Here is a 24,790-nt window from a genome sequence, read left to right as displayed (position 1 = left end):
GAACAATCAGATAAGGGAGGGCACAGCCCACAGCTGCATAATGGTCAGAGAAAGAAGCTCAGGAACCTCTGTAACTTATTAGCTGTAAAAGATGGTGGGAGATTTGTACTTTCAGACTTGCAAGATTCAGTTAATGCAGCCTTTCAGCGAAGGAGAATTAGCTCATCTGGTTGTGTTTCCTTTCTGATATACTTGGGAAGGCTTCCTCCCCGATAAAAACCTGGTATAAAGATAACCATCAAAAGCATGGGTAGGGAATTTAGGATTTCTCACCAACAGATATTATCTGGATAGCAGACTGACAGGGACCAGGTCATAGTAGTCTTCTCCACCATAATGTGATTTGTTGTATTTTATCTATAATAATTATTTCTAGAGTTGTGTAGATACATACCAATCAGCAAATGCAGATTTAATCTTCTTTCTGGGGCATTTTCTCAGTTTGGCTACACATAACTGACTACTCAACCGAACTCAAATTCAAGCGTGTTTCAGGTCACTTTACTGGCATCAGCAGAACACTTTTATAATTTATTTAAGGGATTTATAAAATGTTTTTGCTCTCGCCTTTCCATCCCACCCCAAAATGTTCAGTGCCATGCACACTTACAACAGTGACCCAGTCGTTAAAATGTATTACAGGCCGGCGCAAAACATCTAAGGGCCAAACTTGGCAGATAATAAGATTTTTTTAATTGTTTGAAAATTGCCGTATCGTGTTTTCACTCATATGAAGTATGTACTACTCCTTTCCATGCCAACTTTTGGAAGGGGATACCGCTCCTGCCGCTCATCCAACCTTAGCGCTTACCCAGCTCTCGCTCCCGCTCCCGCTCCCGCTCCCGCTCCCTTGAAAGCGGAATCCCAGCGACGAGCGTCGCGCCGTTACTTCTTCCTCTCCGGTTTAGACGCCGTTGCCCGGCCAGCAGAAGCGTCCTTCGCCAGCGTGCGGCGCATGCGCAGGCATAGAGTTCCGCACCGGAAACGGCGGCGCGGAATTGCACTTTGGGCATTTGGATTTTTAAAGCTCGTTTTGAGCCGCGGGGGATTTTAAATCACCTTTCCGGCCTTCCCTGGTATCGCGTCGCCATGGATGCGCGAGCGCGAGCCAAACGCTACGAAAAACTGGACTTTCTGGGTGAAGGGCAGGTAAGGAATAGCGGCCTGATCCACCTTTTAATGTGTCTGTAACTCTGGTTTGTGACCTTAATAAAAGTCCTATTACGGTATTCTCTAACCCTAACCCTTTTTGTGTTCTAAGTAAATAAAGCTGGGTAGTGATGTTGCTATATCTTTGGAAAATTGAATTTTTAATGTTCAGGTATTTTCTCTCCTCTTTAGTTTGCTACTGTTTATAAAGCAAGAGACAAGAACACAAATCAAATTGTTGCTATTAAAAAGGTAAGTCTTATTTTGGCTGTTTCATATCTCCTCAGATCATCCTTTGTTCTAACCATAATTTAGAATGCAGCAGTATTTTTAGATCTGAACAATCATTTATCTCTGGAGAAGACTATGGATTCCTCTGCAGACAACATAAATGGGGAAATCATTTAATTAAAGTAAAAAGTTAACAACATTACTGGAAAACATTGCCTGTTTCCTTTATATCAAAATGTAGGAATTCATTTTATTTACCTGAAAAGAAGAGTGAGGGTTTCCCTCAAATAATTTATTTATATTTTATCTTAAATTTGCTATAAATACAGTAATGAAAAAAGATACTTTTTTTCCCTAAGACACAGTCTTCAAGCCACCAACAGTTCTCAATAGCTGCAGATATGTAGTTTTCTAAAAGTGCCAAAATTTACACTTGCAGGAAGAAAATCAAGTGTAAGAAGTCAGGGCTAAATTAGATTTAAGACACTGATCTTCTGTTAATCATTCTTTAGCTTGCCCATTGTCACCTGGAATGAAATTAACAAATCAATCGTGTTATTTGAGACTGTGATATAATCTGTAATGCTGATCTCTGTTCTCCACTATCTATACTCTGCTGGACAGTCATTCAACATTGCCCCATTTAAGATATTCAGATTCAAATAGTAAGTTAATTGAGCTAGACAGTGACCAGTATAGCTAGAGATATTGTCTTTAAATTGATGCTGCAGCAATGAGGACTCATGACTGGGATCAAGGGGGCATTAATGGTAATGAGTATATAACCAGTTTGGTGTAGTGGTTAAGGCACCAGGCTAGAAACCAGGAGACTGTGAGTTCTAGTCCCGCCTTAGGCATGAAAGCCACTGGGTGACCTTAGGTCAGTCACTCTCTCTCAGCCCAACTCACCTCACAGGGTTGTTGTTGGGAAAATAAAGAGGAGGAAGGAGTATTAGGTATGTTCCCAACCTTGAGTTATTTATGAAAATAATAAATGTAGAATTAAAAAAATATTTTTAGAGAGCCAGTTTGGTCTAGTGGCCGGCTTTCATGCTGGCTAGGTGACCTTTGGCCAATCACTCTCTCTCAGCCCAACTCACCTCACAGGGTTGTTGTTGTGGGGAAAATAGGAGGAGGAACGAGTATTTGGTATGTTCGCCACCTTGAGTTATTTATAAAAATAATAAAGGCGGGATAAAATTAAATAAATAAATAACGCCTTATCGTTGGACCCCATTCTGGCACTAAAGTCCCCTCCAATTAGAACTTATGCAGTAGGGAAATTTAACACTAAGTCTTCAATGTAGTTTTTCAGTTCGTCATAATTACTTTTACATGAAGATTTGGACCGTTGGAGTAGTAGATAAACATTAATAACTAAAAGTCTGTGGATCCCAGAACTTAAATTTAAATTTGGCATATGAGTCACGACTTTCACTATACATAAGTGTCAACCATGTATAGACTTTCTTGGTTGTTGATGGCATTTGTGAAGTGGGAACACAGTTGAACTCCATGTATGGGTACACTGCTTGTTTACATCATGTCTTACTAAACAGAATTCCTGATTTACTGGGACTTCTAAGCCAGTACATTAGGTCTGGCACAACTACGTAACTCTACAAAAAGTTTGTAAGCACCAAACCTGTTGAAGTGTTTGAAGTAATAAAATATACAGTGGTACATATGTATAGTTTTTATACATGTGTGTAAGTAAATATGCATAGTTATTGTAAGTAAATAAGCATAGGATATAGCTTTCTATCAGTTAAAACTATTATTGCAGTTCCTGACCTGCATATATTAATAAAGAATATTCTCTGCTGTAGATAAAACTTGGACATAGATCAGAAGCTAAAGATGGTAAGTATCTAAAATACCTAATAAGAATAAGCTTCTTCGTTTGGTAGCTTCTGAAAGATGAAATAAGGGACAATGATTAGGAGGGAGTTCCAGTTCAGATTTATTTATATATATACTGGATTTATCCCTGCCACAATTGGAAAGACTCTCAGCAGTTTACAATATACTGTATATCAAAACAATATCATAACATCCCCAGTAAAGCAGAGAAAATAAAACAGTAAACCAATCCTGACATAAATTATAATCAATGGTGTCAATTCACATCACAAAACTCAGGGAGCCTCTGTTTTTAATAGCTTCTGGAAAGCCAACAGCATAGGGCTGATCTAATTTCTAGGGGGAGACTATTCCAAAATGCAGGCACACTGACAGAAAAAAAAAATTTGCAAGACTCTCCCTCCTTCACTTGAAAAAAGCAGGGAACTGCCATCAGGTTCTCCTGGGTTATGTGTATTGAGGAAAACCCCAGGTGCCTACCAGAAACCCTTTGGATTCATAAGGTAACTAGGGAAGACTCCTAATCAGTCCCTTTGCTCTCCAAGGTGGTGGGTAGCTGCCATATCACCTGGACCAGGAAGTGATGTGGCCACAACTAAGGGCAGATTTAAATTCCCTACTTATCCAGATCATCATACCTTGTTGTTTATTCGTTTAGTCGCTACCGACTCTTCGTGACTTCATGGACCAGCCCACGCCAGAGCTTCCTGTCGGTCGTCAACACCCCCAGCTCCCCCAGGGACGAGTCCATCACCTCTAGAATATCATCCATCCACCTTGCCCTTGGTCGGCCCCACTTCCTTTTGCCCTCCACTCTCCCTAGCATCAGCATCTTCTCCAGGGTGTCCTGTCTTCTCATGATTGTGGCCAAAGTATTTCAGTTTTGCCTTTAATATCATTCCCTCAAGTGAGCAGTCTGGCTTAATTTCCTGGAGGATGGACTGGTTTGATCTTCTTGCAGTCCAAGGCACTCTCAGAATTTTCCTGCAACACCACAGTTCAAAAGCATCGATCTTCCTTCTCTCAGCCTTCCTTATGGTCCAGCTCTTGCAGCCATATGTTACTACGGGGAACACCATTGCTTTAACTATGCGGACCTTTGTTGTCAGTGTGATGTCTCTGCTCTTAACTATTTTATCAAGATTTGTCATTGCTCTTCTCCCAAGGATTAAGCGTCTTCTGATTTCCTGACTGCAGTCAGCATCTGCAGTAATCTTCGCACCTAGAAATACAAAGTCTTTCACTGCTTCTACATTTTCTCCCTCTATTTGCCAGTTATCAATCAAGCTGGTTGCCATAATCTTGGTTTTTTTGAGGTTTAGCTGCAAGCCAGCTTTTGCACTTTCTTCTTTCACCTTCATCATAAGTGTCACGTTCACCGTTCCGATGTTTCTGCATTGTAACAGTTCGCTTGCCATGGTGCTGATACGTGTTCTGACTGGGAGGGTGCTGCTGCGAGCCTTGTACTAAAAACGTGTTGATCTGTGCCAGAAGGAATGTGTTTAGACTATCTCTGAAATGTCAAGGTCTCTTTGCCCGTTGAGCAGCAGAGCTCGTTAGGAGCACCTGGGAATGTGGGGTGAACTGTATGTGAGGGAGGGGCTGGGCTGCTGTGTGTAAGATGCTATTTAGTTTGAGTTTAGGTGCGCTTTTCTCATTCTCAGCTTTTTACCTGTTTGCACCCTTTTCTAAATAAACTCAGAACCTGAATTGTCATTTTGAGTCTGAGCGTTTTATTGGAATTAAGGCAACTATCACAATAAGGCTCCTCAGTTCCTCTTCACTTTCAGCCATCAAAGTGGTATCATCTGCATATCTGAGATTGTTAATGGTTCTTCCAGTGATTTTAACTCCAGCCTTGGAAGCCCAGCATGTCACATGATGTGTTCTGCGTACAAGTTGAATAGGTAGGGTGAGAGGATACAGCCCTGCCGTACTCCTTTCCCAATCTTAAACCAGTCCGTTGTTCCGTGGTCTGTTCTTACTGTTGCTACTTGGTCATTATATAGATTCTTCAGGAGGCATACAAGATGACTTGATATCCCCATACCGCTAAGAACTTGCCACAATTTGTTATGGTCCACACAGTCAAAGGCTTTAGAATAGTCAATAAAACAGAAATAGGTGTTTTTCTGAAACTCCCTGGCTTTTTCCATTATCCAGCGGATATTGGCAATTTGGTCCCTAGTTCCTCTGCCTTTTCTAAACCCAGCTTGTACATCTGGCAATTCTCGCTCCATGAATTGCTGAAATCTACCTTGCAGGATCTTGAGCATTACCTTACTGGCATGTGAAATGAGTGCCACTGTTCGATAGTTTGAACATTCTTTAGTGTTCCCCTTTTTTGGTATGGGAATATAAGTTGATTTTTTCCAGTCTGATGGCCATTCTTGTGTTTTCCAAATTTGCTGGCATATAGCATGCATTACCTTGACAGCATCATCTTGCAAGATTTTGAACAGTTCAGCTGGGATGCCGTTGTCTCCTGCTGCCTTGTTATTAGCAATGCTTCTTAAGGTCCATTCAACCTCACTCTTCAGGATGTCTGGCTCTAGCTCACTGACCACACCGTCAAAGCTATCCCCGATATTGTTATCCTTCCTATACAGGTCTTCTGTATATTCTTGCCACCTTTTCTTGACCTCTTCTTCTTCTGTTAGGTCCTTGCCATCTTTGTTTTTGATCATACCCATTTTGGCCTGGAATTTACCTCCGATGTTTCTAATTTTCTGGAAGAGCTCTCTTGTCCTTCCTATTCTATTGTCTTCTTCCACTTCCACGCATTGCTTGTTTAAAAATAATTCCTTATCTCTTCTGGCTAACCTCTGGAATTTTGCATTTAATTGGGCATATCTCCCCCTATCACTGTTGCCTTTTGCTTCCCTTCTTTCTTGGGCTACTTCTAGTGTCTCAGCAGACAGCCATTTTGCCTTCTTGGTTTTCTCTTTCTTTGGGATGTATTTTGTTGCCGCCTCCTGAACAATGTTGCGAACTTCTGTCCATAGTTCTTCCGGGACCCTATCTACTAAGTCCAGTCCCTTAAATCAATTCTTCACCTCCACTGCATATTTCTTAGGAATATTAGTGAGCTCATATCTAGCTGATCTGTGGGTCTTCCCTAATCTCTTTAGTCTGATCCTAAATTGTGCAATAAGAGGTTTGTGATCTGAACTACAGTCAGCTCTACTTATCCAGATCATCATACCTACTCAGAGACAAAAGGAGGCCCAAAGCCCAACTGCTTATATGTGTTACTTGGATCAAGCCCACAGTTGCCACAGTGGCTATGAACTCCCAAACTCTGCCCCAACCACCCCTAAGACTTAATGGAAATTGAAGTTACCCAACACCAAAAGGTGAGCAGTCTTTAACACGAGCCTTGAGACAAGATCAAACAGATAAGGGACCCAAAACCCAGGAGTGGAAAATCTCTGACAGCATGACATTGTTGCCCTTGCCCATCCAGGTCTCAGTAATACACACTGCATTCACATACTCATCTACAATCAAATTGTGAAGAATAAGATCTTACTGCACACAGACCTTGGATGACACCACCACCAAGGTTATTTCTTATCTTTGTTCACCTGATTCACATGCAGGTGGAATGAACAACATGGCCTTTGAGATTGATCTTAAAGACTTAGTACTGAGGGCAGGTGATATCTGAAGTGGACTACTTCAAGCTGTTTAAGGCTTTAAAGGCAGATGCTGGCATGCAGTTGAGTTTGGAAATTATTAAAAGAGCCAATGGATCTACATTGTGAATGCAGATAATATAGGCACATGTAATTACTGTACTCTAATAATGCTTAGGACACTTAAGATTCTTAAAGCTATATGATCAGTATAGATATGGGCACATACAGTATAATTTTTGTACCCCATAGAAAATAAGCTCTTATCTTTCTATTCTCCTTTTGTCTCCACCAAAACCTTCCTCCCTAGTGTAGAAACAATGAATTTTGGAAGAAGTGTGACATCAAAGGATATTTGCATAGGGACCTAGCCTTCTCTGAAAACAAAGTTTTTCCCTCATCACTCAGGATACAGAATGTGAAATAATTCTCTTCTTTTTTCTAGAATATTTGACTGAATTCTGCATCTTGAATATACATGGGAATATTCAAGGGTGGTGTGTTTGTGTAAATTTTATCAGTAAAGTTTATGCCATGCTTAACCTGTTCATCATCATGAAGCTGCTTTAAGATGCTGTTAAACTAGTTCATGTAATTTACCATTGTATACAAAAATAGGAAATGATAGGAATCTCTCTGAAACTTTCTTTTTAATTGGAAGTGCTAGTGATTAGATCAGAAACTTAAAGCAACTAACTTACAACTCTTCACTAGGACAAGTTGTTTTCTAAGGTCCAGAAGAAAGGTCCAGAAGTCTGGTCACTTGGGATAGATTTGGGACTTTTAGATTTGGATCATATGGGCATAACACTATTACGAATGTGTACATAAATCATCAAGGCAGAAGTATTAGCACTGAGTACTCCTTGTCAAGGGAGTCTTTGAAACACCTAAGGTACCTCAAATTCTTTTAATCTTGTGTTCTTTCAAATAAGGTATAAATAGAACGGCCCTTCGAGAAATAAAACTGCTGCAGGAGCTTAGCCATCCAAATATTATTGGGGTAAGTATGAATTACTCTACAAAAAAATCCTTGTTATGTTGTTACCTTAATTATAGCTATCAATAAATTTGGCTAGAAATTGCTATTCCATGTGGGAGAGAGTTCCCAGAAAAATGAATCTTATAAAATTTATAGATGTAGGAAAAAATTGACTTGGAAAAGCCATTTGTGTATTAGGCCCAATTCATATATTCTTATATAAGCTATTTACCTATGGCAGTTTTCTGTTCACTCAAGTATTCCATGTATGTTAGGATGATATGGAAGAGGCAAATGACATGGTTCAGTTTCAGGTGAATTTTGATTATGTTAATGTGGGAAGAAACCAATACATTATAGTAAAATAATTTAATCTTCTAATAACTCTGAAACCATTGGTTTCAGATGTTACAGTAATTATTATTATTATATTACTGTATTAATTATTATATTATTGTATAAGAATATACAGGAATTACAGGAAGAAAGCCAGTTTGGTCTAGTGGTTAAGGCAATGAGCTAGAAACCAGGAGGCTGTGAGTTCTAGTCACGCCTTAGGCATGAAAGCTGGCTAGGTGACCTTTGGCCAGTCACCCTCTCTTAGCCCAACTCACCTCACAGAGTTGTTGTGGGGAAAGGAGTAGGAGGAAGGAGTATTAGGTATGTTTGCTGCCTTGAGTTATTTATAAAAGTAATACAGGCAGGATAGAAAGTAAAGAAAGAAAGAAAGAACCAGTGAGCTGAGTTTTTGGAGTTTGGTTACTTGCTATACTTTCTTTATGCTATATTGGAGTAGTTTTCCAAGGGAACTCAACAAACTGAAAAACATATATCTTTCAGCCAAAAAGAACTTTGCAAGCTCTAATCTCTAAATCTCCAATCTTTGCAAGCTCCAGTCTCTAAATATACCCCATGTTACAGTATGAATAAGTATAAGGCCAGAAACTAGTAACAATGTGCAACAGTAATTACCAAAATTACAAAGGAAACAGCCTGAGGGTTCAAAGAATGAAGCTTATTATTTAGGGCACGCTAAAATCCTTTTAAGATACTGCTTGTTGCCTTATGATTGCTGTGATATGGTCTCACTCTTGCCTCTCTCTCTGCTCCAGAATCTAAAAGTTAAAGACAGACCTGAGTACAATTCAGAGCTTAGTTTATAGCATCACAATGAAACTTGACTGCAGGAGTGTGAATATAATCTTTTTGCTTGGTTATTTTACTCAGATAGTTAGGACCCTTTACAACTGCAAATGTGTTTAGTTATTTCATCTTTAGATCAGATTAGCTGAAATCATTCCTATGACCCAGGGTTTTATTGTCTAACATTACCTCACCACTGTGGTCCTGTTATACAACTTACTAAAGTTTTATGAGTTAAGCAGGTTAAAGAGAAGCAACTCATATTCACTGCTGTAATATATAAATGAGGCTCCTTACATAGGTTTATTTCTGCTAACCTTTTGGCTTGAAATGGAATGAGCTGAGATATCTCATCATATTATAATTTTTGCTATGTGTGATTTAGAAAAGTAGAACATGGCTCAAGATTTCAAAGATACGGGCAAACAACCTTCTCCTATTTCAATTATATAGGGCCATGCAAAGATGGAGCAGAAAACTTAACTACGTTTTATTTATTGAAGTATAATGCTAGCCCATAATTTAACATTCCTTTCTACAGTCTGTTATATTTCAGCAGAGCCAGCATACCAAGAAATCAATTAACGCTGTTTCTGGTTTGTGTATTATTGATTTCAATTTATTCTGCCTTTCAGAATATACATACTAGCAAGGTGGGTCATAAAAAACATTAACAAGCATTAATAAAATCATAGTATAGATTTTTAAAACCATGAGATAACTCTCTTTAAGAATCAAACTCCCTCTCAGATTCAAATTCAGACAGTATCCATTCTACTACTAATATTCTCTACATATGGCAGAGCCATCACACTACTTGATATCTTTGAGAAGTTGTCACACTGTGAGGAACAGATGTTAGTTTCCTCACTTTAAAAAATTTCTGGCTTAGCACTCCAGGACACAGCAGGTGGCTGGATCTAGTATAACTTTGAGACATTGTGGAAAGGTAAGAGTAACTAGACCAATCAACTGATAGCTTGCCATGCAGACATCCCAACTAGCTAAAGCTGCCTGTCCACTGACCAAGCAGGAAGAAGACACCCCAGGTTATTTTTCTCAGGATCTCTTTAAACCTGGAGCCATTTCCGTTTATGAAATAAGAACTACAAACATCTGGATGTCTTTTTCTTCCAGTTACTTGATGCGTTTGGACACAAATCAAACATCAGTCTAGTGTTTGATTTTATGGAAACGGATCTAGAGGTAAGACTGCTTAAACCAATCATTTTCTACTGGTTTAACTTTTCCTGTTAGAGGCAAGTTTCACTCTATATATATTGTAGTCAGAGCTCATAGGAAGAAATCACAAGGTTGCAGGAAGAATTAGGAAAAAGAATAGAAAAGTGAATGTGTCACTTGATTTTTTTAAAATAAACATAATGAATTGTTTTATGTCTGAAAATATCTCTCATAGGACTTTTCAGGGGTCATCTGTTACTTCCTTCAACTTTCACTTGTCCCTGAACCCTTTGGAGGTATCCTATTATTTCTAAGAATGTGTAACTGAAATAACATTCTGCTCCTGACACCATTTGTCTTCTATTCCTCTGTTTTTATCCTCTTAAGTCATTTAGGAAACATGGTGCTTTACATAACATAATTTTGAAGGCAAATAAAGTAACTGAGTCATGCTGCAAAACAACTTATTTTGATATAGTTCAAAAAGAAGCAAGTAAAATGTTCATGAAACAGAGGGCTGAAGATTATGGTGCTTTCATCAAAGAGAGAAAATTGTAATTGCTTAAGGTGCTATTTATTTAAACTAGACCTAAAACATTCTAATGAAGTGTCTCTCAGATAACTTTTTTTTAATTAGAAACTATGGGTTGGCTTGATCATACTTGGCAGAGAGCTATATAAACCAACGAGACTAAGTCAGTTAAGACAAACTGATGCCCTATTGATTTCAATAATTCTGAACTTTGTGGCTCAGTTCATACCATTTGCTAAGCCAAACTCAAACAAGTCACATTATGGCTTAGTGTAAAGTGTGAATCCAACTATTGGGGTTTGTAAACTACAGGTTATGGCTTAGTAACTTGTGGGAGCTCTATTGAGACTTCACAAAAACATATATACTATAACTCTTTAGTGGTGAGCATCCTTGTCATTCAGTAAAGCTGCATTACTGATATCACTGAATTCATCTTCCATAAGCCTGCAGTGAAGTATTCACTATTCTGGAAACCTTCACATATACAGTTCTTTCTGCACGACTATTCACATGAAGCTTTGTACTATCTGAATGGGTCTGTTCTGTATTTGAATATAGACATTTGTGTAAATTTAGTCAATGAAGTGGTTGCAGTTTATAAAATATATTGCTTTACAGGTTATAATAAAGGACACTAGTCTTGTTTTGACACCTTCCCACATCAAAGCATATATGCTGATGACACTTCAGGGATTAGAATATTTACACGAACATTGGATACTTCATAGGGTAAGTGAGCCTGGGGACAAAATAAATGGTCTTTCAGCAAGAGTGGTCTTCTTGTATTACTAATTTGGGGATCAGAATGATGGAGCTCTTTGTAAATTCCTTGTCTTGGCCGTAATGAAATCTGAAGTGTAATATCTAAGTAAAATTTCATTTATTTGTGTAAATAGTTTGCAATTAATCTTAGTGCTATTTTTGTCCTAATAGTGAAACATGGTAGAAATGGGAATCTTTCTGAAAGATAAAGCCAGTGCTTTCCAATAATACTGTATCATTTAGATTCATGGTATGTTTTAGTGAGTTGCTCAGAATGCCTTCAATGGTGGAAAAACTTACTTTGTTGCCAGCATAAACAGGCATAACAGACTGATAATTTGGATAAAACTATTTGTCTTTAACTTTTTATTTGTTTCAAATAAGAGATTATGGACCTTCACTTATCCTCAGAGACAGAAATAAGCATAAATGTTTATTTAGGTAATATTGTTTCTGTTTGGCTGCTCAATCATATATTGCAGTTACATATCATAGCAGTTACATATATGTGTGTAACTATAAACCATTGCTTCCTGTAAACCTATTTCTGATTAAGTACATATTTTGATCTCTTAAGTTATTCTTTTTACAAATGTAAAGTATTTTCATTTGAATATGACATACTCCTATCATTTTGCTCAATCTCTCTTTTCAAGGACCTTAAGCCAAATAATTTGTTGCTAGATGAAAATGGAGTTTTAAAACTAGCTGACTTTGGTTTGGCAAAATCTTTTGGAAGTCCAAACAGAGTTTATACACATCAAGTAGTAACAAGGTAAGAAAGAAAACCTTCAGTGAATACAAACAGGCTACTATTATAGTAACGCTGCTTGCTTGTCTAGTCACTAATTGTAGGGAAGGAGGGAAAACTTAATAAGACAGTCGCTGGGGCAGATGGATGGAATATCAGACTTGGACTGGGGTAACAAAAGATCAAATCACATTCAGCCCTGGAGGTTTTTGGATTATTTGGGGCCATAGACTATTCTACTAATTTCTAAACTCTGTTAATAGCTAACATCAAAACAAGAAATTAGAATGGATGAAACACCATTTAGGATTTTTTTTTCCTGAACTTATAGAAGCAGGAATAAAAAGCATCTGAAATTTATAGAAAAGATTTTTAATGTCATTTTGTTTTAGGTTTTTCTGAATTCCCTTACAACTTCTTCCTTGAATTAAGACCTTTAACATAAAAATAATGCTGGATATTTTAGTGAGACAAAGCTAAGTTTACAGCAAGAAAAAACAAGTCCATAGGGATAGCCCCTCATTCCATTGGCAATCTGCTTGTGATACTGCAAAGCAGTATGGTTGTGACTGTCACACTGATGCCTTATACTCTTGGTGTCATGTTCACTGATCCAATGTAGTTTATACATCGTAACGTTTCACATGCCATGGCGCTGACGCATGTCTCTGTTTGGGAGGGAGCTGCTGTGAGACCTTGTACCAAGCTCTGTATGTGAAATCAGGACAATGGAATGTGTTTGGGTTATGTTCTCTGTTCAAGGACTTTTCCCGCAGACCATCAGAAACCATTAGGAGCACCTGGGATTGTGAACTTGAGAAGATTCTACGGGGGGAGGGATTTCATTTGCACCGAGGGTTTTTAGTTTGAATTTGGCACGCTTTCATCATTCTCAGCTTTCTCTGTGATCCTGCATACTATTCTTTAATAAATCAGATATCTTTGAATTCACACTCATGAGTCTGATGGTGTTTTAGAATAGGCAACCATTACACTTGGTAACAAATATGTATCCTGAAACGTACCTAAATAAAAATACTAGTTAGTAATTCATATTATCTTACATATTGGCCTTCTACTAAAAGTAAAGGAAAAGGAGATGGACTCTTGAGTTTCTGGTTCACCATAATCTCAAGTGGGATTGTCTTCAAGACAATGAGACACTTAGACCCCTAAAACTGAAAACAATTCCACCTGCTTTCAGTCACCTCCGCATAGACTTAGTTTAGTAATGCAAGGATGTTTCCAAGCTATTTATTTATTTATTTTTATCCCACCTTTATTATTTTTATAAATAATAAAGGCGGCAAACATACCTAATACTCCTTCCTCCTCCTATTTTCCCCACAACAACCACCCTGTGAGGTGACTTGGGCTGAGAGAGAGTGACTGGCCCAAGGTCACCCAGCCGGTTTTCATGCCTAAAGTGGGATTAGAACTCAGTCTCCTGGATTCTAGCCCAGCACCTTAACCACAAGACCAACTGTCACTATTTATTTATATAATTTATTATTAAATTATTGTTTAATTTTAATAAATCCAATAAATTACTAAATTTATAATTTATATAAATTTATATAATTTAGGCATGGAGGAGAACGGGACTCTTTAAAGGTGTAAATAAATCCACTTCAGTCCACAAAATATTATAATGGCAGAAAAGTAGAGAGCCAGTTTGGTGTAGCAGATAAGGTACCAGGCTAGAAACTAGGAGACTATGAGTTCTAGTCCCACTTTACGCATGAAGCCAGTTAAATTACTTTGGCCATTTAACGACCACTCACTCTCAGCCCCAGGAAGAAGGGAATGGCATATCACTTCTGAAAATCTTGCCAAAAAAACAGCAGGGACTTGTCCAGGTGGTCACTAGGTGTCAACACTGACTCAAAGGCTCATGCATGCACACACATACACACACACACACACCAAAAGGCAGAAAAGCAGTCTTAACTAGATTTATATAATAAGGTAAGATGCACTAGTCCAGTAAACATACTCAGGGATATGGATGTCATAGCATTTTAAGTACAGTATTGACCTCTGTTTCATTCAGTGAATTAGCCAGGGACCCTAGGAACAGATAGGACCAACTGGACCAAAGAGGAATTTGCTAGGCTAATGCTAATCAAAAGGAGTGATTTTGTCATTATTTTTTACAATGAGCAATAATATGCATAAGCAGAAGGCTCACCATCACATATTACCTGAGTTTATCCTAAGTAGTTGAAAATAAACAAGAAAAGTAGAAATCTTCATATCAAACAATCTTGTGTGCTTACAAAGAAATGCTGGCTGGAGTGTGATGAGAGGGAGGGAATGTAGCAGTTCTCCCATCCAACTCAGAACACTGCAGGAGTGTCAGGACTGGACTGCATCATAGTTAATTGGAAAAAAAGAAACCCCTTGCTTTGTTGGGGAGGACAAAGGTCAGATTTAAATACAGCATTTCAGAAGAACAGACACTGAAGATGTTTTTGACACTAATTTAGTTTAACACTAAAGTGAAAACAGACTAACCTCCACATTAGCTGAATATAAATACAGTAAATTATATGGTGGTACATTAAAAAACAGAGCCTAATTTATGATGATAGTACAACATTAAATATTTTGTATTTTCAGATCCTGGGATAGATGAACATTCTAACCATTGTTTTCTCTTGTTACAATGTATAATAATGCTCTCAAAGAACCTTTTCCAATTCCTATTGCTGAATTGGAAGGTTTAGGTTCTTGCCAGATTAGTAAACAGAGATTAAGATCCTTTTTAAAATTTTAGTCTACTACTTTATTAGTAGACTTCATGTATAGTCATGCAAAAAAGTAAGTTCACCCCACTGAAATTTTTGACTTTTTCAACATATTTCCACGTACAGGTATTTGATCTTTATTCCAACAATATTGATAGATAAAGGGCATATAATATAACAAGTATCATGTACCATTTACATTTTGTAGTCCATTGTATATAAACATAAATGCAAATTTTGCATGTGGAAAAAATACACCCTTACATTTATTATTATCTCAAATACTGAAAATTAGAATCAGGTACACCAGATCAGGTACAAATGATTAGAACATTGTTAGAGAGTCTGGGAGGAACCTGTCTTATTTAAAACTCAGACTTTTAGTTTGATTTGGCCTTTGTTATTGAAGCATGTGGTATCACCATTCCTAGATTGAAAGAGCTCTCTGAGGCCTTCAGAAAGAAGGTTATAGATGCCTATGAGTCTGGGAAGGGATTTAAAAAGATTGCCAAACAATTGGACGTCAATCATTCTATTGTCCAGAAGATCATCTGCAAGTGGAGAAGATCTCAAACAACTGCCAACTTGCCTGGGCCAGGCCATCCTATCAAGGTAGCCCAAGAGCAAACCACAAGATGCTAAAAGAAGTCTCTCAGAACCGTAGAGTTTCATCACATGACCTAGAGGTAGCTCTTACCACTATTGATGTCAAAGTGCATGAGTCTACTATTAGAAAGAAGCTGCTTAAATTACACAGGAGGTGTGCCAGAAGGAAACCTTTGCTGTCCAGAAAGAACATCAGGTCAAGACTAAAGTTTGCTCATGAACACCTAAGCAAAGACCAGGACTTCTGGAACAACATGCTCTGGACAGGCGAGGCAAGGATTTGGCCACAATACTAGAAGACATGTTTGGCGAAAATCAAAGAGAGCATTTCACTAGAAAAACCAGATACTAACTGTAAAGCATGGTTTTGGAAATGTTATGGTTTGGGGCTGCTTTGCTGCATCAGGGCCTGGGCAGCTCACCACCATAGAATCCACTATGAATTCTCCCTTGTACAAGAGGGTGCTTGGGGATATTGTGAAACCATATGTCAGATGATTGAAGCTCAGCCGAAAGTGGACCTTGAGACATGACAGCGGCCCTAAATGTTCCAGTAAATCAATCAAGGAACAGCCAAAACAAAAAGGAAAGGAAAGAAAAAAGAAATGGAGGGTTCTGGAATGTCCAAGTCAAAGGCTCGATCTAAATCCCATTGAGATGCTATGGTGATTTGAAAGGGGGTTGTGTGTGCAAGAAACTTCTCAAACATTGCACAGTTGAAAAAGTTCTGCATGAAGGAGTGGGGAAAAATTCCTCCCACTCAGTGTTAGAGACTGATAGAAAATTATAAGAAATGCCTCTTTGGGGCTGTTTCTGCCAAAAGGGACAATACCAGGTATTACAGCCAAGAACGTACTTACTTTTTTCACAGATGGAAATGGCAATGTTGATTTTTTTTTTAATGAAAGATTGCAGTCAATTTTTTCATAGGTTTGTTGTTATTGTTCATGTGTATTTACTTTTTCACATGACTATTTGGTAGGAAATGGGCAACAGTATGTTGGTTTGCAAGATAGTCTCTGCAATAGATTCCTGGCTTGCAGAGAATAATGTGAGCATGCTTGGAATAAACCTGGTCTTTGGTTGTACTTGTGGCATACTGGGCAAAATGCAACAAAAACTGACTTCTCCTTACAGTTAGAAAGATATTCTATATGTGGCATGGGTACAACTAAGGCTTGCACCTTCTCTGTCTTACAAATAATGCTATGTGAAAGTCTTGATGGACCAAAGCCATTGGGGGGGTATCAATATTTATGGGCCCATCTGATTATAACCATGACTTATGGTTGTGACTTGGAATGTAAGGACAATGAATAGTACAAAGCATGAATTAATAAATGAAAGAAAGAAAAAGGTAGGTACATTGTGTGTCAGAGCAACTAAGAGAAAGATGATGGATTTAATAGATCTGGGGGGAAAAAGTGGTCTAATCTTGGGGAATGCAGTTGATAAATGCATGTAGGAAAGTGGTATAGATTTAATTATGAATGAAAGACTTAAAATATATGTCAGAAAGAATGAATTGAAGTAATTTAGGCTGTTGTGAGTGTGTATGAAAGTAGGAATCCATAGGTGGTTGTTAGTGACATGTTACATTCCACTGAATGGTGGTTTTAAAAAAAAATGAATTTTGGAGAAAATTGTGCAACATTTTAAATGAATGCAAATGAGGGGAAAATTATTCCGTTAAATGATAATGAACAAATGGGAGGACCAAGGCAAGAAAGTATGGGGAAAACAATTGGTCTATGAGGTGACCTAAAAATGAATGAGAAAGGCAGATGGTGAGAATTAGTTAGACAAATGTCTGTCTGTTTTGAATATGTGGTTAAGCTTAAATTAAGCATAAATAAGTTTATGCCAAGCATATACACTTGGCAAAGAAAGTACAATTCTAAAAATATGATTGATGTGATTGTGATGAAGGATTGAGAGGATTAGTGAAGGATACAAGGGTGATGAGAAGTTTTGAATGTGGGAGACACCATTTTTTGGTAGTGTCAAGAGTGGATCTTGGGGGGGAAATGGACATGGAATTAAAATGAGTAAGTAGAATGACTGCAGACAGAGAACGTACAAGTCCTGTATGAAAAAAATAATCTCCCAATATAATAAATGGAAAGTTAATAAAATGTGCCAACTGCTGTGTATCTGCTTTGTTATGTGAGAGTTGAATATGCATCTTTTCTATACAACAATCACTTACCAATAAGGGTTTGCATTCTTCTGAAAACTTTCAGTGCTTGTGTTAATTCAGAATTATCAAATATTTTTATACTGGTAATTTCAGTTAGGACTCATTTAGCCTAATGGTGAATTTAAGTTGAATTAAATTCTGAGGTTCTCTAGAAGCACTGTTTTTGAAGATTTGGTATTAATGGTATTAATTATAGTGTTCAGCACTATTTTTCTTCAACTCTTTTTTCATATATTTTCAAGTTAATTTTAAGGTACTAATGTGTAGGGAAGGTCTTCTTAAATAAATAGAAAATATTTGTCTTTAGACACAAAATGAACACGTTTGTAGGTTTTCTGTGTACCTATTTTGATTATGAAATGGATATGAAATATCTTATGCCATGATATGCTTTTAATGATATACTAGAATATATTATTCATATATGATTTTTTTAAGGTTTGTTGACTATCCACCCAAATTTTGTTTATATTTGCTTTCTTATCTGCATTAGCTGTTCTTTATATTGTTTTAAACTTGTACTTTGAAAAAAATGGTCAGATTTGTGCTTTAAATCTTATGTATGCCTTTTCAATGAAGAAAAACAATGTAGCCTGATTCTTACCTGTTTTACAGGTGGTATCGAGCACCTGAACTACTGTTTGGAGCTAGAATGTATGGAGTGGGTGTGGATATGTGGGCAGTGGGCTGCATCTTGGCTGAATTGCTTCTAAGGGTAAGGCCTGAGAGTGGTTGACAGATTAAACTTTCTTCAGTTCTTGCACCATTGTTCAGTCTGTTGGTGCTTTACAAATAAGACTTGATACTGTCAGCCTTTCAAGGTAAACCATAGTAGGAAACCAAAGTCATGCTGGCCAATGCTACTTTTATTATAAAGTTATGGTAACAGAATCTTGTAAGTCTGAATGTGCTTCCCTCCCCCCTGCCTTTATTATCGTGAGAACTAGGGAGGGTCTTGTCTGAGAGGTTTTCTCAGGTTACAGTTCTGCCCCGGACTCAGGTTTCTTTTAGCTAACCATTGTCTTGGTAGAGGCTGTTCCTCGAGGTTATTCCTTCTTCCCATTACAAATACAACTGGCCAACTGTGGGGAATGTATAGAAGCAAGCAGGACAGAACATCCTCATTACTAAAACAGAAAATCAGTTGTCATACTTCTCATAATGACAAAAAATAAAAAATAAAAATAAAACCAAAGCCAGATGAACCCCACCAATTACTCCAGGTCCCAAAGGCCCACTAAAATAGAACTGCTTTGAGGGTAAGAGTCACACCTTTGGGGGTGGGAGAGTATTCCATAATCATCTTTGGTGGCATGAAGTAACAGTGTCTCCAAAAAGCCTAAGGACTTTCTTCTGTTGAGGGTTGCTTCCCTCAGCTCATACTGATAATGGGTGGAGCCTGAGCCACATCTGAGTGGGACCACCCTGTCTTTCCTTTTGGCATGCTCTTTTCTTTCTCACATCACTCTTAAGTGAGGCGGTGAACAGATTGCTTGCAGAGGCCTTTTCTTCCTCCTCCTACCACTCCAATCATTCCAGGTTTCTCTCCTTCCTCCCCTCATCTGTATGAAATTAAATCAGGAGCTGCAGATTCCCCAATTGTTGCATAAAAGAAAATCTCTCAATGTAGAGAATATATTGCCAGGGCTTGAATTTATTGCCCAGAAAACCTGAGACTTGTTAAGCCAAACAATCAAAACATTTTGAACGCCAGTGTATTCATCTTACTATAGGTTCCATTTTTGCCAGGAGATTCTGATCTGGACCAGCTCACCAAGATTTTTGAAACCCTTGGTACTCCAACAGAGGAGCAGTGGCCAGTAAGTTGCTTGATTGGCTGAAGAATTAAATTATACTTACAGATGGGGGACTATTTATTCTATAGTAGCTGACCTTTTCTTCTTCTCTTTGTTTCCTTTTCTTCCAACAGGGTATGACAAATCTTCCAGATTATGTTACTTTTAAAAGTTTCCCTGGAATGCATTTTCAGCACATCTTCAGTGCTGCTGGTGATGATTTGCTGGAATTACTGCAAGGCTTATTTCGGTTTGATCCTTGTACTAGGCTTACAGCTACTCAGGTATTTAAATTTACCCTATACATTACTGCTAGTGTACTAAAATATTTTTTTGTTGGCAAAACTGCCCTATTTTTAACTGCGTGTTATAAAAAACAATACACCTTCCATGCCTATTGCACTTTTCAGGGTGTCCTCTTGGCAGTGAGCTTGTTTCTGATATTATCAGCGAGTGAGTAGCCTCTCAGTTTGCATTCTGACAATTGATTCTCAAGATACAGGTAAAGTGGGTAGGTGAAAGGCCAGTTTGAATCAGGGTGGTGGCTAAACTGTTATTCAGTCAAAGTGAAAGAAAAACAGGACCACTTCAGCCAATGTCTAGGGCAGTGTTCCTCAACCTTGGGACTTTAAGATATGTGGATTTCAGCTGCCACAATTCTGGGAGGGGGTGGCTGCATGGGGAACTCTAGGAGTTGAAGTCCAGACATCTTAAAAGTTCCCAAGCTTAAGGAACACTGGTCTAGGGTCACAAACTCAAGCAACGGGTTGGGTAAAGCAGCTGAGTTATGGAGAGGAGAGAGAAGGCAGCAAGGCTTGGTTCTTGTTAGTGGAAAGGAGGAGGAAGCCTGACCTGTCAGCACTTAGTGGCAAGGAACCTTTCTCCCTTGGCTCAGGCTGCAAAGAAGAAGAATGGGCACTGAACCAATAACTTCCCTTTCTCTGAAGCCCCATAAGTGGCTAGAGTGCTTGCAACAGAGTTTTATCCCATGGGGATGCAAGTAGCACTGAATTTAGAGACATTTATTCCCTTGTTGGGTTTGAAATTGAAAGCATGTGTTTTAAAATCTTGGTTTGGTGTGTTTTTAAATTAACGCTACTGAAATGAAGGGCCGTTTCAGACCTTTTTCCTAAACCACTCCTTGAGAACTCTACATGAACCAATGTTTCCAAATAGAGCTGCTTTTTCTTTTTTAAGACTGGGAACCGCCCAGGATCCCCTGTGTTGGGGAGATGGGCGGTGGTAAAAATATAATAAATAAATAAATAAAACTTCTAATTATATACTCCAGCTGTTCTTGTGGTCTTCACTGTTTCTCATGTCACACTAAAAGTTTTTCCTGGCATAGATTAAATATTTAGAAATGTATTTCAGTTCTGTAGGCCCCACCAGAAAGAAAGTATGAGGGGTATAGTTGCAACAAACTTGTCTGTTAAACGTATATAAATAAACTATTCTTTTATGAGCACAGCTTTTTGTATCGCACTGATTTTATACAAAATGTTTCGCGGTATACAGACTCTTGCTGCTTTTGTCAGAATGGTGAAAGCAGTGCTCTGGCACTGCACAACAAACCCTGCCTTTTTTGGAGCATACATGCAATATCACAACACACATAGAAAAGGGACCTGCACTGTGACACTACTTTTGTTAGTCCCTGCAGACACCACTGAGTATGCAGTGCTCCTCTACTTTATTCCATGCCCTGCCCTCGCAGTCATTCAGCATCTTATGCCCCCTTAGCTTTTTCAGCCCTCTTTGGATGTTGGGTGGGGAGAATACAATATTTTGTCAACTTGGCAAATCTGTTCATTTCCCCATTCTGATATTTCTGTCATGTATAAGAGCTGTTGGTTACATAAAGAATAGCACTGAAAGGAGCTTCAGTTTTTGTTGTATAGCATGTATTAGCACATACCAGTAACTTAGTTTGTTCATAGTTAATTAATTAGCTAACCTGCCTATTTCTAGTTTCCTGAGAATGAACAGGCTTTGATGTGCTCTGCCTGCTCAGTCTTACATTTGTATTGAGGTAAAACTATCAACACAATAGATAGTTGTTTAGTGCAAGTTAGCTGGAGATTAAAGATATCTTTAATCTTAATTAATTAAATTATTAATTAATTAGCATATCTGGAGGGCACAAAGTTGCTGGAGGCTATGCTAGTATGATAATCAACTCTGTGTTCCTAGCTTGCCCCAAACAAGTCCAGACTCTCCAGCTCTGACTGCAGCAAATATTGGCAACATGTTTTTAAGTGTGTCAAGGCTATAAACTTGCTGCTATTAACATTTGGACTTCTTATTGCCTTCTTTCTTTTACAATGATGCCATATTCAAACCCTGTGCCACTTCTTATTCTAAATGGAATATATAGAACTGAGGCTGTACTCTCTCTTATTGCCACCATATTTCTTTCCAACTCAGGCAAAAACTTTTTAATTAACAAAAAAAAAAAGTTCATACAACCAACACATTAAATACAGCTCGTATAGAGAAAACTCTTGCTTCAAAGATGCACCTTACTTTGTTCTTTTGCCTTTAAGGCACTGAAACATGATTATTTTAGTAATCGACCAGCACCAACACCTGGAAGTCAGTTGCCAAGACCCAACTGCCCTGCAGAAGCTTTGAAGGAGCAACAAAATCCTGTTCCTAATTTAAAAAGAAAAAGGACGGATGGAAAAGATCAAGGTAAAAATATGAATAGTTGTTTCTTCAATTTTGTGTTAATCTAATTTATATCCTTTTTCTTTTTCATATGGAGAATTTTATCTCCACAGCAGCCCTGTGGGTGGGGCTGAGAGGGGTGGCTGGCCCAAAGTCTCCATGCCTGAACTTAAACCTGAATCTCCTCTGTTATAAATATCTTAACTACCACATCCAGAGGTGTCTACAAGGAAGGGTTAAGAAAGTCATGATTGCAGCTGCATCCCCATCTATTTTTATGTGTGCTGCATATTCGACACCCATTTTATTTATTTATTAAATTTATAAGGCCGCCCAACTCACACACGGTGACTCTGGGCAGCTTACAGAATTAAAAACCATAAAAACAATAGACACCCCCCAGCGGCAGCAAACACAGTCATATCAGCCATTTGATTGGCTCCGAAACAGCCTGGAGTCCACACACACAAATAGGAACAGAGCTTTGATCACACAGTTGTCATCTCTACTTTTCATGCATACGCACACATACACACAAAAGTTGTTGACTGCATCATTCTAGTGTTTAAAATAAACATTTTTTATGATTTACCCAAAGTAAGGGAGTAGAAAAATGGGTTTTCCATTCCTGGTTTAAAAGTTCAAGTAGTGCTGCCATTAGTTAAAATGTTTTTGTGTAAAACATTTCTAGGGTACTTTTTATCAGAAACTTGCTAGAAGTCCTTACAGTTTGATCTGTATGAGAGAATATAAGAGGAATTTAGCCATGCTCTGCTTAGATTCGATTAAATGTTGATGCATTATGTTTCAGAAACGGGGGGAAAATCCATAGATTACATATCTGTTTCCAGTCCTAAAACTAGAGAATCTTTGCTGGCATTGTTGAAAGAGCAGTAAATTTTATCACTTGGAAGCACACTATATTGGACTTCATGAGAGTACAGATATAAAGCAGGAGAGCATTTGTATTTGTTGAGTATAATCTTTTTATTTTAAGATCAGGAGGGAAATTCCTCATCTCCACAGTCCTACATTCAGATTGGGAATGGATAATAAAACCTGTATTTCATATATTCCCAACTGATTGTAAAGATTAGCAAGAATACATAAATATAATAAAATTTTGAGAAGGATCAGAAATAGTAATTTGCTAAACTATGTATATATACTTTTTCCACCCAGGGTTACCCAAAAAACTGGTTTTTTGACAACTATGGAAATGAGGATCTTGAATATTTCTGCTGCTATGAAATCTGAAAAGACCAAATGTGAGAACTGAGGTGTCAATTAAAAATGGGTGAAAGCTACATTTGTAAATGTATGTAATATGTGTGTAGTATTTCAATACATAACAACCATGTATTATCACTTTTTTTAAAAAGGAAAAATAAAAATACTAAAAATGACTTGGTGAGTAAAAATGTTTTAAGTGTGAATACACAACACTCAGTATAGTTTTCTGCTGAATGAATTGGAAAATTTTAAATAAATTGCAAAGGCGAAGATTAGAAATGAAACTTTTTTCCAGATACTCATGTTAGGCAAAGAGAAGGCCAAAATATTTTTGTTCTAACAGTATGCTCCAGTATATATGATAAAGCTGCTTGCTTCTTGAGCAACGAGATTACCAAGCAGAAACTCAAATATTTTGAACATGATGTAGAGCAGATGTTGGATCAGAAAAAAGAACTGTTTCACAAGGTTGAGGAAAGTAGAGATATAAGAATGGATAAAATGGATGAACTAAATCAGAGAGATTACTGGAATGTCCCTGGAAAATCTGTGGATGTATTTATTCCATAACAATTTTATGCTTCCCGCTCAAGACACTCTAGGATTTTCATGTCTATGAAATAGGGGTTTCTTCACTGGGATTTATTAGGCCTGTGCCAAATATTTGTAAGAGATGTTTTGCAGCTCATGGGAGCAAGAATGGAGCACTTTTCAAATCATCAAAGCAACATTTTTGGCAAGGCTTCCACAGATATTTCAGAAGCTTCTCCTTATGCATGTGCACAGTCACTTCACGTTCTTCCTATGGAAGCAGCCACTCCACTCCATTCTCTTGGTAGTATAGTGAAGTGATGGCAGATGCTGGTGATGAGAAGACAGCTGGGAGCAGCTTCTGAAGCATCCACAAAAGCCTTGCAAAAAAGTAGCCGCTTTAATTATTTGGAAAGAGGTCTGTTATACATATTCCTGTGCATTACAAAGCATCTCTTTGCTCAGCTTTAGGAATTGTGTAGCATACATTGAAAGAGGTTAAGTTTTTGATTTCTCCATGTGGGAGGAGATCAGATTACCTTACCTACACTAAAGTGGAATGCCAAATTCTCACAAGCTAATGTTTATGGTTTTGATTTGGTTTACCATGACATGTAAACCTGTTGTTATAGTTTATGGCTTAGCACATTGAATAAACTCAGCCATTTGTGGTTTATTCCACAAATCATGGTTTGTTTTAACACTACTACTCAAGTATATACGTAAGCATTTTTTTTTTTCTGTAGAAACAGCATTGGCTTGTTTTCA

The 24,790-nt window shown here is 37.9% G+C and overlaps 1 protein-coding gene across 1 annotated transcript; it reads left to right on the top strand.

Moving 5' to 3' along the window:
• The first annotated feature begins 930 nt into the window (after positions 1 to 930).
• On the top strand, positions 931 to 23,567 carry CDK7 (cyclin dependent kinase 7). Its single transcript, XM_063295575.1, has 12 exons — positions 931 to 1,149; positions 1,342 to 1,401; positions 3,210 to 3,243; positions 7,817 to 7,884; positions 10,144 to 10,212; positions 11,342 to 11,452; positions 12,142 to 12,260; positions 18,408 to 18,507; positions 19,526 to 19,612; positions 19,723 to 19,872; positions 22,135 to 22,282; positions 23,441 to 23,567. Exons 1-12 carry the CDS (start codon positions 1,090 to 1,092, stop codon positions 23,464 to 23,466), a joined length of 1,032 nt encoding a protein of 343 aa, XP_063151645.1. The 5' UTR covers positions 931 to 1,089; the 3' UTR covers positions 23,467 to 23,567.
• The last annotated feature ends 1,223 nt before the right edge of the window (positions 23,568 to 24,790 follow it).

The sequence above is a fragment of the Candoia aspera genome, chromosome 2 (genome assembly GCF_035149785.1).
Source record: "Candoia aspera isolate rCanAsp1 chromosome 2, rCanAsp1.hap2, whole genome shotgun sequence".
Taxonomy (NCBI): domain Eukaryota; kingdom Metazoa; phylum Chordata; class Lepidosauria; order Squamata; family Boidae; genus Candoia; species Candoia aspera.
The sequence above is the reverse complement of the archived record's forward strand: the minus strand, read 5'-3'. Positions and strand labels throughout refer to the sequence as shown.

Coding starts and splice junctions, on each gene's coding strand:
- CDK7 (XM_063295575.1), top strand. CDS start 1,090: ATGGATGCGCGAGCGCGAGCCAAACGCTACGAAAAACTGGACTTTCTG. Junction 1,402..3,209: donor AAATTGTTGCTATTAAAAAG/GTAAGTCTTATT, acceptor TCTCTGCTGTAG/ATAAAACTTGGACATAGATC. Junction 18,508..19,525: donor TGGCTGAATTGCTTCTAAGG/GTAAGGCCTGAG, acceptor ATCTTACTATAG/GTTCCATTTTTGCCAGGAGA.